We start from the raw sequence: 14,593 nt of genomic DNA, 5'->3' as shown, positions 1-14,593 counted from the left end.
TGTTATTACAATGAGGTAACCAAAGAAAGAGAGTCTTGGTTTGAGACTGTCAGCTGTTACTAATCACTGCTCCATGGCTTGCTGTGAATCCCTGCTTACTTCTCCCTCCTGCTCTGCTTAGCACACATAAAGAAGATAAATTACTCCCTAGTTTCCCTTCAAAAAGCGTATTGTTTGGCACATTCCAATACTGTGAGCAAAAGATGGAATAATGTGAAGAGTTAAATGGGCATCTAAACAGGTCCACAGCAGGCTTCTTCTGAGGCAGATGTGAGTTTCAGGAAATGTCCTTCTCTAAACAAATTCTGATATCTTGAAACCCCGGATGGTAAATCAGTGGCAGTCTTCAGGATAGTACAGCATATTCCCACAAGAGGTTTTCTTCACTAATACACATATCACTGATGTACAGTAAATGCAGTATTTCAGTACTAGTTATGTATTTTGTTTTAGTGGAGGCTGTGATACATTGATGTCTATGTATCATTTAGCAACAACCTTGCTAAACAAGTCTTGGGAGGACCTTGATTTCCCTGCCTTCAATGACTAGCACTGTCTGAAGACTTTTAAAGAAGGAAAATGAAGTTATTTCTGTAGTATTTGTGAAAAAAATTCTGTGAAAACCACCTCAGTAAGAGCAGTGAAAGACTGGAATAACCTACCATGAAGACAGCTAAAGTAAAAATAGCAACTGATCTGAACTTTAAACTAAATTAAATTCTGACCAAGACATTACAGTGTATTTGCCAGCTATATCAGAGCACTATGCTTGATGTCCCAGGAAATAGTTTTCACCAATGACAGTTTACTGTCATTTTTCAAAAAGACAAGATAACAATTTAAGCAGCTGCAGTGAAATTAAGCATTGTGTCATTCTGTTAAAATGAATGTATTACACAGAAGCAGCAGTATCAGTGATGATTGACAACAAAAAATTTTCATTATTCATGGTTAAGTGAAAGGTACAGATCCTGCAAAGCCACTGGAGTTTGCTTTAGCTTCTATAATGCACAGCAAGTTATGTTCTGTCAGTTTCTCATTGTGGTTTCTCAAGCATACTCCTAGTAATGATGTAACTGTTGTTAGAAGAGCAAGGAGGATGAAGGCCAATAAACCATGGTCAGTTAGTAACCATTTTCCCTTGACAAATGTTAGAAAGGTAAGGAGGACATTTGCAGCTTGCAACACGTTATGCCTATTTGCTAGAATATTTTTGTACTGTCTCTGTCAAGAGGCATTGGACTAACAGGAAGAGATGTTTGATTTGCATCACTGTGTTACTGCCTGTGCAAAAGCTTCCAGAATCATGGGGAATCAGTGGTCACTGATTGGTATCCAGTGCCCACATTCAGACATAATTCAAAGCAACTGTTGTATGAGTACCAGCAATAAGTATGCATGGTGTGGTTAGGTTTGCATTGTATACAACATTTCTCCTTGCTGCGGTGATGAAGAATCCACAGAAAAAGGCACACTGTTTTACCTTAATGCTTATGTGGACTCATCATGCTTTCAAAATCCACCTTCCTGTTAAGGTCCGTGATTTCTCTGATTCATTCATGCAGTGGTATTTCTTATTAAATGTAGCAAGAATATTTTATATCTTCAGAATGGCTTATTTTGATGCTGATTTTTTCTATAGTACTATAGAACTATACCATGTAGCCCAGGCTCTCCAGAGCTGTGCTGAGCCCAGGTGTTCTTTTCCACACCTTTGTTCGCTTGACCTCATCCAACTGGTGTCAGTTGTGTTCTGCAAAGTGGTGAGAGCAGAGCCAGCTGAAAGATAAGCAGGGCAAAGTGAGGAACTCTGAATGTGCTTCAGCAGCACTGCCACCACAAGCAAAAGATGCAGTCTAATAGTACAGCCAACACAAAGCAAAGGAAAACTGCTGCTAAATAGGCTGTCTTCTCCCAGACATGCCGTCCTTCTGCTTCCTTTGTACCAGGTCTGGTGTTTGTCTGATACCATCCTGAGATGATTCAGAACAACAAATTGACAGAAAAACTAATTCTACAAAGAACAAAGTAAATAGCTTTCTGGTGGCAAGGAATGGGGCTGAATTACAAAGCTGTGGGGCATGTTTGGTCCTTCAGGGGCCCCTGTTGGCCACTTAATTGGCTCATTAAATTGCATTACTGCATCCCTGCCATGGTTTTCTTTATTCATTTTGGCTTAATCACAGTCACGTAACTTTGGATCAAACATAATTGCTGACTTTCCTGAGAGATTTGTCAAACTGTCTTAATGGACAAGGCAAAAATGTAAAAGCATACAATTTTCTTATTTCAATTTCCATATTCATGTAAGAATAAACTATACTGAGATCTGGGGGCAGTTTGCTCTGTTGGTTCTTCTAAAAAAGGCAGACACAGCTGTATTTCAGACTTGAATTTTATGTGTCTTCAGGAGGAAATTAGTTGTATTAATTTAATATTAATTAATTTTACCACTGCTTATAATTCCTTGAAAGTGTTACATCACTTTTTTTTCTTTTCAATTTTATTTTCTTACCAGAAGAAATAACCTGGAGCTTGGACTAATGTGGGGCCTGATCTTGCACAGGACTCAGGTGTCAAATATTGATTTTCCTTTCCTGGGAACGCTTGGCAGTTATCAGAATAAAGCTTCAAACTTAATCGTGTTAATTAAAGTCAGGCAATACTCCCGCTGTCTTTACCTAACTAATGCTCTTCCTTTTTCTTAGAATTTTTCTGTTAGAATATTTCACCATGAGCTTACACAGCCTTATTCATTTCCACAAATCCTCATCAACATACACAAAAGGGATTGTTCTCATGGTCTCACACTGAGAGTTTACTCATCACATAGTGCTTAGTAGATGTAGGGGGTCGGGAGTAGTCCTTTTAAGACTGCTTCATTAGGAGAGTGAAAGGCAACCTAAAAGAAACAAAATTAGGGCAACACTCCTGAATCAACAGTTGCCATTATTGCTGTTCCACCATAAGAGTCTTTAATAAGCAACTGCAATTTCCTAATGAAGAGACTCTAAAAAATAAACAGGAAAATAATTAACAGTGAAAAGATGTTCTGTTCATAATGTTCTGTATTTAAAAACTCAGTTTGAAACATGCAAGGGATATTTATATAAAAATCTACATTAGCAAGAAAGTGCTATTAATTCAGTTCCAATAATTGATATTAAGAAAAAAAATTGAAACAATCTTAGAAATCTCCCTTTTTTATTTGCCTTGGTGAATATTTATGAGGATCAGGCAGTACAGTTGCCTGTACACGTCCATTCAGAGTTGATTATTTTATGTTTAAAATCTTTATCATTCTGAGTGACAAATATTTTTAAAGTGACCAAAACTTAAATCTATTCTGGGCAACATGATAGATTCTATTATACAAAACACAAGAATTATGATGTAGGAAAGCAAATACACAAAATCTATTTTTTCCAAAAGTTCTAAAGGACAACAAAAGGCTTTCAGAAATAGAGACTTTTTGTATGAAAAGTAGTAGCTGTTCATTTTATTTTTTTCATACTAAGGATATACATATGCATACAAGTGTACATCTGACAAATGATAAAATCACTGAAGGCTTTAGGGCCACTCCTATGCAGTGACTGTTTTTTTAAGAGAAGCAAAATGGGTCTTGTTAGCTGCCCAGTTCTTCAGTGGTGCACTTCTTACTCTTGGAACATCTTGGGATCAGTATGCGTAAAAATAAAAATATCCCATTTGAAACTGTTAACTGGGGCTTTGTTTCAACAAATATAGTAATTAACATTAGGGACAAATTTAAATTCAAGTATACTTTGCTGACTGGGGATTTATGTGCAGAAATAAGACCTCAGTCATACGAGCTGCTGACCAGTTATCATTGAGGTGAATATAAATACTCTTTATTAAACAAGACAGACAAAACCAAACCCAAAACAACAATAAAAACCGGCACCAAGTAACCAACAAACAGCAACAACAAAACAAACCAGGTAGAAACTCTAAAGTACTGTAACAGGAAAAGTAGGTATGGGCTTAAACTCAATTCTCAGAGTTACATAGCACAAACTTATGATTTTAGGGTTAGAGTTAGGGCTAGGATTAGGGTTAGGGTTGCACCAGTTACAGGGAGGAAGTGCTCTGAAGTTGGACTTCTTAGCACAGGCTCTGATTTTTGGCTTGTAGAACAATTTCTTGGAATTCTTTTCAGTAAGCAGCTCCAAAGTAACTGATTTAAATATTATCTATAGAGACTATGATCAGCATGTTTTATCTTTGATTTTCCTGAGGGGTACAGTATTTTGATTGTGTTAGTGTGCCCTAGTAAATTACAAGAGTACAGATAGACTACAAACAGTTTGCTTGCAATGTAGTGCAATGTAGAGAAAATTGATATCAATTGAAGTACCTCCAGATCCATAAATTTTAGAACTCTTTTTAATTTAAACTCACAAGTATAATGAATATTGAATTGAAAGAAAAGTAGTACTAGTAGAGTAGCTATTCAAGAAAATTGCTACATGATCAGCTCATGCTAATTTGGAGAACCACAATTAAGTCAGGCAAACAATCAGAGCAGTCAGATTAACAACTTAAATTTAACAAATTGTCCTAACTAGATTTTTCTTCCTTTTTCCTCCACTGTTTCTCTCTTTTTCCTTCTTTTGAAGTTACCCCACTTACTTGCTTTCATTGCGTTTCCTACATCCCCTAATACCTTTGTTATTAGCACAGTGCTTTGCTTTTTGTCCTGACACTCCGGAGAACTCTGCAACATTTTTATTTCACTCACAGTGTGACTGATTTGCACCTTATTTCTCAAGAGGGGAAAAAAGTGAGTGAAGAGACAGGACAGGCAGGGGTTTGGGTTTGTTTGCAGTTCTGTAGACATACTCCAGCCCCCTTCTTTCTTGCTCACCCTTCATCTCCACCAACACTTAAAAAATTGTTCCTATTCACACTCTGGGCGTGCGCACGCTAGGAGGAATTACGGGCACAGTGCTTGAGGTTGCCCTGACAACTTCAAGGCATCCCTGTGCGTGGGGACCAGCAGCCCAGCGGAGTTTCCCAGGCCCCTTGGGGAAGGGGAAGGAGGAAAGAGAGGAGGTTGCAGGGTGCAGGAGCCAGCAGCCATGGGGAGGGGAGCGGCAGCAGGATGAAAGGGGCGCATACATCTCCAGTGACACAATGGGAGTTTTTCTGGCTGGCTATGAAAGGACACACTGAGGGTACAATGGTCTGTGACACATGAAAGCTTTGGAGCAAACTTTATTGCTTCTCCATTAAGAACACTTCCAGAGACCCATTCAGCTCTAAGAAATCTTGTCAACATCTTAAAATATAAAGAAAACAAAAACCTTCATTTTCTCATGTTCCAAAACAGATTTTCAATATTTTTTTAGATGTTGGTGTCCTGGAAGCTTTTGAAGCTTTAGCCCTGGCAGGTACTGGGTGTTCCTCTTCAGGTTCCCATTAACTCCAGCCTGAGGGAAAGCTGCCCAGCAGCACACAGTAAGGGTTCTCTGAGACATGTGCTTGCTTCCTCCTCATATAGCTTTTCTTCACACGTGTGCCTGCCATCCCTCTGCTGTGAATGCTTCCTGCTATACACACCATCAGCAGTTAGAGCCTAAGAAGAGAGGAATTACTGTCCCCTACTTTCAGGCTAAGTCATTCATATGATAAGCAACAGCAGAAATGAGACTAAGTAACCTAAAATAAGGGGCCATGTAGTCACAGCCAGAGTGCACAGTAGGAAGCCAAGATGGAAAGCAGCTTACAAAGGAAAGAGCATAACTCTTGCTCCCTGACATATCAGGTTCACATGGTTCACCACTTGATCTTACTGACCCATCAGTAAGCCTAGCTATAGAATTTATTTCCTGTTCACCAAAATAAGAGGACTATCTCTTGGCAGCACTTGCCATTTTCCTCACCAAATTTCAAAACTTACAAATGTAAAGTTGCCACAAATACTATCATCCACTTTTGCTGACAGGGAAGCTGAGCAGAGAAATAAAGGACTGAGGACTTCAGAAGCTGAATTTCTGTTATCAGTTTCTTACTGTGTTTGTACATTTCAGTCTTCTACTAAATTGATAATGGGAGATATAAATCAAGCAATTATGGGTGCAAATCATTTTGTCAGTATGAATCTTACTGGGCGTAATGGCTTCTGCTATTACATGGCAAGCTCTGTCTGATATGAAAAGGAATGAAATATGTGTTTTATAGTTTTATAGTCTGAAGATTTGACCAGAGCCTATAATGCAGTCTTGACTTCATTTAAAACACTGACTCTCGGAAGGGATCTCACTGTAACTCTGGTAGCACATATTTCCTCATTTAAGAGGTATAGAGAAGTAATATAATATATCTAGTGATGCTATGAGAAAATGTTTGGTTTTGCCAGTTCATGATTCTGATTTCATGTTTCTGCACTATTTATATTCAGAGTCCTTTTGTCTTTTTAAATGTTTTCTCCTCTTGTATAGGTAACTTACATTGTATTCTAAATGTTCAAGAATGGCACCTAAATCTGCAGGTGGACAGTCAGCAAAGTTTGAATCCGATAATGCTTTATAGGAGTCTATTGAAGAAGATTCTTTCATAATGTCTTTCTTCATCCTGCAGTATCAAAGCACTATTCCAAAAACCATTAGCACTGTTGTGGAACAGGTGGTGGAACCATGCAGATGGAGTTTGGGAAAGTTACTGACTACTTGAAATTTTAAAGAGAAAGCACCACGAGACATTTAAGGGACAAAAACAGTACCTGCACCCATTAGGAAAGAGAAAGAGCTTTTTTCTGACAATGGTCATGAGACACTTTTCAGAGGTTGTGAGCGCATTCGTTTAACAGCCACAGTGCAGCCCTGTTGGTGCAGTCTGGAGAACAAATACTTCAACAGATGCCATACTGAGCACTCTAGCATTGACTATAGATCAGACACATTAAGACAAGCCAAGAATTAGGATTAATGTTGAAAGTTTTGAAAAGCTTATAAAGGACTCTAACTGCTTATTCATAAAATAGTGAGGATTTTCTGAAGCAAGCTAACAGCATTCGAGCTATTTTAAATTCCCAGGGCTTGGTACAGAGGTAAACTCAGGTCATTCACTAACAATTGGAGAAAACTCACATTAGTTGTAGCAACATTATCAACATTCCTTGAGTACTTTTTTATTTCTTATCATTGCATGTTAGGTGCAGAACATTTCTAAGGCACATTTTTCAAATTATGGTCACTACACTGATGAAAATTTAAGTATCGGCTCATTGGAATAAGGGAGTGCCATACTGCTTCACAATGATAATATTTGCCTTCAACAGGTGATAAGCACATAAAACTGTAACTCTTATGATAGAAACTGTGATAGCAAGCAAGGTATGATAAATGAAAACATTGGTAGTATGAGCTACAAAAAAAGGCCAACTTACATTGGATAGCTTTCTTTGTACTGGTCCACAAAACTCTTCCCACAAACCTATTTGCGTTATGCTGAATATATAGTCATTACTCATGAGGTGAATGTGCTTGTGCTTAAATCTACTAGGAATTGCTGCCCTGGACAGTAAAGCATCAGGAAAGATGGGAGTCCGAGCAGTAGTCTACTACATGAGTACTACAATCATTGCTGTACTGATTGGTATAATCATTGTGGTCATCATCCACCCCGGGAAAGGTACAAAAGAAAACATGCACAGAGAAGGCAAAATTGTGCAAGTGACAGCAGCAGATGCCTTTCTTGATTTAATCAGGTATGGCTATGATATTGCATATTTTCTGTTCCAATGACAATAGTGATATCTGGATTCACAGGAGATGTATAGTGAATAAACTTAGATAGTGACTATATAAACTAGCTACATTTCTTTCAACTATGCCGTACTGATATCTCTAACACTTACAATGCTACAATGCATAGTTCTATATTTCAGTCAGGCTGTTTCAAGGGAAGAAGCTGCTTCTAATACTCAAAGAAAGAAAGATTCTTTGACATACAAAATAAAGATTTCTGTTCTGCTATCTGCATGGGTCTTTTCCTCTCCTTCCATATCCAAGAATCCTTATTACCAAATTCCTCTGCTTTCTTTACTTCTAACCTTCAAGAATTTTCACATTTCACTTGGAGCCCTGATTTAGCTATTCTTCAATGCCAATCTGGGTTTGTCTACTCAACCTTTTTAAATTGTATGGATGGGAAATAAATTCCAGGAACACGCAAAATGAATGTTTGAAATAGAGGGGCACAAATAGAAAATCTTGTTTCATTGCTCAGAGACTCTGCAATACCTCTTTTCTAGAGTTAATATGTCATAGATGTATTCCAGGGAGTAGGGAAACTGAGGTTTTGAACTCAGGAGCTTTTCCACAGGTAAAGCCATCAAAATTTTGTGTTCCACTAACCCATTTGGAGAAGCCAGAGACATGGAGAAAGGCCTCCAAGAGTCATGCTGCCAGGAAGGGGGACTTCAGAAAGATCCATGAAGAGGTTTGCACTCAGATTCCTCAAGATTTGCTCAGTTATGCTGCCTCTAATCCCCTCAGAAATATCACCATTTTGAAAAGGAAATAAACTCCCATATATAGCAAGCATGCAAACACATATACTATTATGTGTGTCTGTGTTATTATTAAAGAATGCTTCGACTTCCGAAATATTTATTTTTTAATCATAAGGCACTAAATTGAGTTATGAAAGTCATTATTAACAAGGCTATGTGACTGCAAATGTTTTTGAGAAATAGAAATGCACTATTAATAATTTCTTTATTAATCTAGGTTCTGACAAAATAAATAAATGTAAACTTTAAAGTTGGTATGAATACACAGAGCTTTGTTCATGTGATAAATTAGCTCATGTTCTGCTCCACTGCAAGACCTGCTATACAATACTGGATCAAAAAATATTAACTGAGGTGATCTGTCCAACCCTACTGCATTTTGTCCTGATAAAGCTAACCAGGCCAATTCTGTATGCAAAGCTCTCCTTGTTGTATGTAACTATGCATTAATATATATTCATCTTAGGGTTCCTTTGAAAATTATCTGGTCAACTATTTAATTGGCTGTGCCTCTACTTAAGATGTTATTAGAGTCATATTATTTCTCATATAATTTTACTTTTCTTTCACAGAAATATGTTCCCTCCAAATTTGGTGGAAGCTTGCTTTAAACAGGTATGTTATTTCCAAATCATAATAAGTCTGAAGATACGGGGATATGAAAACTCTTAACTGACTGGAAGATGCTAAAAAATGGAAAATGTGCATAGGTTAGAAACTGAGGCAACAATTTTTTTTTAATATCAACAATAGAATTAAATAAGGGGACCTTCCATTACCTGTGATAAGATTGCATAGGAATGTTCTTACTTCGTTGCTTCCCAAATTCCTCGCCTAGTCCTAACATAAACTATTCAACAGAGAAAATAATAGTAACTGGTTTCATACCTCTTTTAAAAACAAGACATCATGGATCCAGTGAAATTTTTAATTTGCCTTGTCATAACTTAATTACTTCATACAGAACCCATAAGAAATCTCTAAATGACAATTTACCAATTGGTACTGTAGCAACCAAATGAGCTGGAATGTTGAGGTAAAAAAAGCAAGAGTACAAAGTAAAAACTGACGAGTTGAGTTACAGCAGAAGAGAATTTAAAATAAACAGTGACATTTTCTTTAGTCACATAATGTGTGACCACCAAAGGGCAGTGACTTTCTACATTAAAGATTTGTTTAAGATTAAAGATAAATTAGACACAGGTCCAAAACCAACAAACACTATCTCATTGTTTTTAACAGATTATGTTGAACTCAGAACAGTGATGCAAAAAGGCAGTGTGGAAATGGAAAATCCTAAGCTAAACTAGAAAATAATTCAAAGAACTTTATGCAATTAAGTCAGGAAATGACTTTATTTTCATCTCAAAATAATGAAAAGTTAGGGCTTGAAGTTACATAGCTGGTTGCAAGCATTTTTAATAAGTCTGTCAAGTTGGGAAGTTATTACCTGTAACGGGTGAAAGCAATCATACTGCCTGTTAAACTATGATTTCAAAAAGATTTGGGAATAAGTTTTAAGTAGCTAATGATTATTAGCTTGCTCTTGGTTCTGCAGAAGGCTACAAGTACCTTGAAGGAAAGAGAAAATTTTAATAACAAAACAAAAGAAAAATACATTTAAAAAAGGTAAAGAGTAACAGAAGGGTCTGAAGCATGGATCAAACCTGAATTACCTATATCCTCCCATTCTAATTGTGCTGGGTTTTGCTGTTTTTTTTTTTTTTTTTTTTTTTAATTTTATTTTACTGTGTGTGTGTGTGTGCGTCACAGATGTGCAATGGCTTATTGGATTTCTGTTAAGCAGAGTTTTTAATATTGTGTGGGAAATGAAGAAGTTGAACAGAGGGTATGTTTATTTGGTTATTTTAAGAACTTTGAGACTTGGGGTGAGGATGACCCTCTGGAGATAGCTTATGGAAGGTGCTGAACTGAAATACTGGGTGCATATCAACAGGTGTTTTTATGAACAGCACTGCCCAAGAAATACACTGTAAAATTTGCAAATTACATAAAAGTTGAAATACTTGGTTTGGAGTTAATTAACAAATACCTAAGAAGGTGGTGTGGTTCAGCACAGTGTACACCTAGAGAAAGTATAAGCATAATAATGAGTAAATTTACCCTTGCAAAAGTTGACATGGAAATTACTATGACTGAATATATACTGGGAGTTAGTATAAGGTTTTTTAATTAGAAGGTTTATCATGGTGAAGTCTTGAAAAAATCTTCAGTTAATGGGAATAAAATAGCTCATCTATTTTTAATGAAGATTCCTACCACAACAGGAAATTCAACTCAGTGAAAAGCAGTCCTAAATCTAAGTTGTTAATTAAAGATGTCCTGTAGATTCTATTATGTATGTTGTATTTCTCACATGCTTCACAGCTTAAGGGATTTTCCCAGTTACAGTTCAGTGAATAGGAAATGTTCAATAGAAGTTTTTTCTGACTTCCATCAGCAGATGTTACTGGCATATACACCCCACATTTAAACCAGATCTTTTGATGCATCAGGTGCACACATTGTGTCTTATAGCATTCTCCAACATGTTTCTTTCCTGACAGAGATCTGCACTGAAATGCAGTGGAAGGATTTTCCTTCTTTCTCACTATTACCACCATATACAACCTCTAATGATTGTTAAGACTCACAGCAAGTTTTGGACACTACATACTGTATCAATAGCAAGTACATTCCAAACCAGTTCTTCTGATGCACCAAAGATGTCATCTCTATACGGTCTTGTTGTCCTTTGACTTCCTTTTACTGTATTTTCCCAGCAAATCTGTGAAGCAAACAAAACTAGCTCCTCTTGTTTCTCCTCCTCCTGCACTTCCTCCTTCTCTTTCTTCTGAAAATGTTCATTCCAGGAAACAGGAAGAATAGCAAAGGAAATCCTTGTTCAGACTGTTCAGCTGGGAATCACAAGATCCATTTCAGGCCTAGCTGATGCAGTTCAGCACTACACACCAGGAAGGCCTCAGGGCACATCTTTTCCTAGCATGCCTCATTAAGAATAATAACTTGGAAAATGTCAGGCTTTGGGTTTATTTCATTCTTCACAAGTTAACCCCTTTCTGCTCATGAAAGATCTGTTTGCACCCTGTCTCTATCAGTGCCCACTCCAAGAAAATCAGTGGCAGGCAGGGATCATTGGAGACAGTGGAATATTAAAACCTATGCTGGCTATTTCCATACAACATATGATGCTACTTTTCCTATGTGGGGCATTGCGTCTTTTTTCAGCAACAAGAATCTGAAAAGACTGGTGGAAATATTCCACGCTTGTCTAAAATCAGATACTTTTGTTCAAAATATTCTCTATAGTCCAGTATTCACTCCCAATTTGAGGATATGCAAAGAAACCTTAAGATTCATCTTTCATCTCTGGCTACAGCTTTTCATTTCTGTTACCATGCTAAATTTAAAGTTGCTATTTATTACTTGTAAGAAGCCTGCTTGATGGGCAGAAAGTGCTTTCTATCTGACTACTCTTTGTGTTGCGCTCTGAGGATATATCAAAAGACAAAAGAAACAAAGAGTGAACTTGGGACATCAGGAGAAACAGAATCAGTCTAATAATCTGGGGGAGGAGGTCATTGTGAATAGGTGGAATTTGATGCCAGCTGAAGCTTAAAGATCTGGAAAGGTGTATCTGATAACTACATTTCATCTGAGCTGTTTTTAATTAATGTTCTTCCCAGAACTCATTCTTATCAAGGGGACTGGAAGTGTTAATTACACTTTAAGACAAGACTACTAATACATACTGTCTATTCCTCATGATAGTATCGGCTGTTTGAGATGCATTTTAACCTGTGTCATCAACTCTTCTGCAGAAAATCTCAAATAGTTTCACAAATGTCCAAAAGGACAGGAAAAAAACAATCAGGAAGACAGGGTATTTCTGTATTATGCTCATTTATCTCTATTTAGCCTTGCATTTAAGGCCTAGCAAACCTGTTTTTTTCAGAATCATCACTCACTAATAACTACATCACCACATTGACCTAGAAGAGATAACACTAATTGCCGGATGTTGCAGATACTGTATTAGGCATCTGGCGTCGAGATCAGGATGTGACGTGCCAGGAGTAGGCGTTAACGAGGCGATGTCGGGATGTGACGTTAGGACTTCCCCTGCTCTGTGATGGATGTATGATGCATGCTTTAGGGGCACAGATGAAGCACATAGGGTATATAAGCTAGAGTTCACTTGTAATAAATGCCATTTTGCTGTTCATGGACAGTATCGTAGATCTTTAACACCGTAGTCGGAGTACTAATAGTAAACCATGAGTTTTCAGAGCATTTACCCATGCAATTACATTTTTCACATGCTAAATGGTAGCATGTGCTACTTCCATGGAATATACTGCTGCTTCTTAAAGTCATGCAGTGAATCCAAATGAGATGGCTATGAGTATCTTGTACCACTAGTGAAAAAAAAATAGTTAAAGTGCAAACATTCATTTATGCAATTTATTATATTACAATGAGTAATTAAATCTATTGCCTATTTTATAATGAGATAGCTTAATTTAAAATAATTTAAAAGATTTATAGCGTCTTGCAAGTAATTCCAGAAATACATTATAGAATTTTCTTGCATATAAAGTTGTTAGAAGAAGGGAATTAGCATTACTGTGTATCAGATAGCATTTTCCTTGCTACCTGTTTGCTTTCTGCACATAAACTAAGGAAAAAAATATATGACTATTCTGAATCTAAAATATTATTAAAATTCTTTTTGCCTGGTGACAATGTATAAAAGACTCTTCAAAATGACAGAACCACAGTGATGTTGTTTAGCCTATCACAGAGTATCAGTGTAGGTGTGCAGACTCCTAGTAAAACACAGCCATCTCTCCTGAAAATCCTAAGCCTATCTGTAGGTTTTACAGGAGCAGTTCTTCATCCTTTCTTCCAGTAATGAATAATACAAAAGAATGAGAATTCACAGAAGTGTAGCATGATATTAAAATGTCAATTTGAGGTACATGCTTTTATTTAGATTTTCAAAGACAGCTGACAAACCTTATTCCCAGCAGTAAGTATACAGTACAGTAAGGATCTGCCTGAAAACAAAAATTTCATAAAAACTCACAAAATGATCTCTGTCAATAGTCTCTTTGCAAAGCAATGATAGTCTCAGCTATTACCTTATCTAATTCACAATCTTTGATATTTTCTATCATTTTTGAGATTTTTTCTTATCCTTTCTACAAGTAGTAGACTTGTAGAAGTAGTAGTAGTTGCTTTCTACAAAATGTTGGCTTTTTCACCATTCCACATCGAGATTTTTATTCCTTTTATTTTATTTTTTTTTCAATGCTGGTTAAACAATATTCTATTTTGCTTTCAGCATCATCTGAAAAAGTACTAAGAAGAATAAACTTCAACCTATACTTTTTCCTTTGCAGTTACTGTATTTATTTTTCCCTAATTTCCTTTGATTCACCAGGAAGCTTCTCACGATTTTTTGATAGACAGCTTTGTGCATAGTAAAACAGACACATCAGTGAAGTTATCCATAACCTCATTTATCACTAATGAATAATGAATGGCAAATGCAAGTGACTGTTTTAGAGCAAATAAAGGTTGCTCTCTGAGTTGTGTGCTCAAATTCCCATTTTGAATTCAACTCTAAAAAAACTGTTTTTCCACTGCTCTCCACCTTGGGAAGAATTCTAGAAAGACTGATCTCCCTAGGGTAAAGCCAACATGTTTGAATACTTCATTTTTACTAACAGTGTGAGTCAACAGAAAAGATCAACAGCTATGTGTACCAGTAGTACACAGTACATAGTAGTAGTAGAAAAGGGAAGACCTTGCTGAGAGAAGTTCTAAAATCTGTATAGCCCCTAAAAAACACCAGTACAATGGCACCTTCCCATTTGGACAGAATTCCAGAAGCAGCAAAAAGAAGGAAGAAAAAAAAAAAGAAAAAAAAAAAAAAAGAGAGAGAGAGAGAAGGAAAAGGAAAAGGAAAAAGAAAAAGGAAAAAGGAAAAGGAAAAGGAAAAGGAAAAGAAAAAGAAAAAGAAAA

General features: G+C 36.7%; 1 protein-coding gene across 4 annotated transcripts in view; it reads left to right on the top strand.

The window, feature by feature from the left end:
• Positions 1 to 14,593, top strand: part of SLC1A3 (solute carrier family 1 member 3) — a 54,295-nt gene that overhangs the window by 31,290 nt on the left and 8,412 nt on the right. For 3 of the 4 annotated variants that reach the window (XM_042875295.1, XM_042875297.1, XM_042875294.1), the window contains 2 exons: positions 7,531 to 7,735; positions 9,115 to 9,157. In XM_042875295.1, the coding sequence (XP_042731229.1) occupies positions 7,531 to 7,735; positions 9,115 to 9,157 (248 nt within the window). The remainder of the gene's footprint in view (positions 1 to 7,530; positions 7,736 to 9,114; positions 9,158 to 14,593) is intronic. The other variant, XM_042875298.1, reaches the window with a different exon arrangement.

This window comes from Lagopus leucura, unplaced genomic scaffold, assembly GCF_019238085.1.
Source record: "Lagopus leucura isolate 7727_CA_CO unplaced genomic scaffold, USGS_WTPT01 Super-Scaffold_100014, whole genome shotgun sequence".
NCBI lineage: Eukaryota > Metazoa > Chordata > Aves > Galliformes > Phasianidae > Lagopus > Lagopus leucura.
The sequence above is the reverse complement of the archived record's forward strand: the minus strand, read 5'-3'. Positions and strand labels throughout refer to the sequence as shown.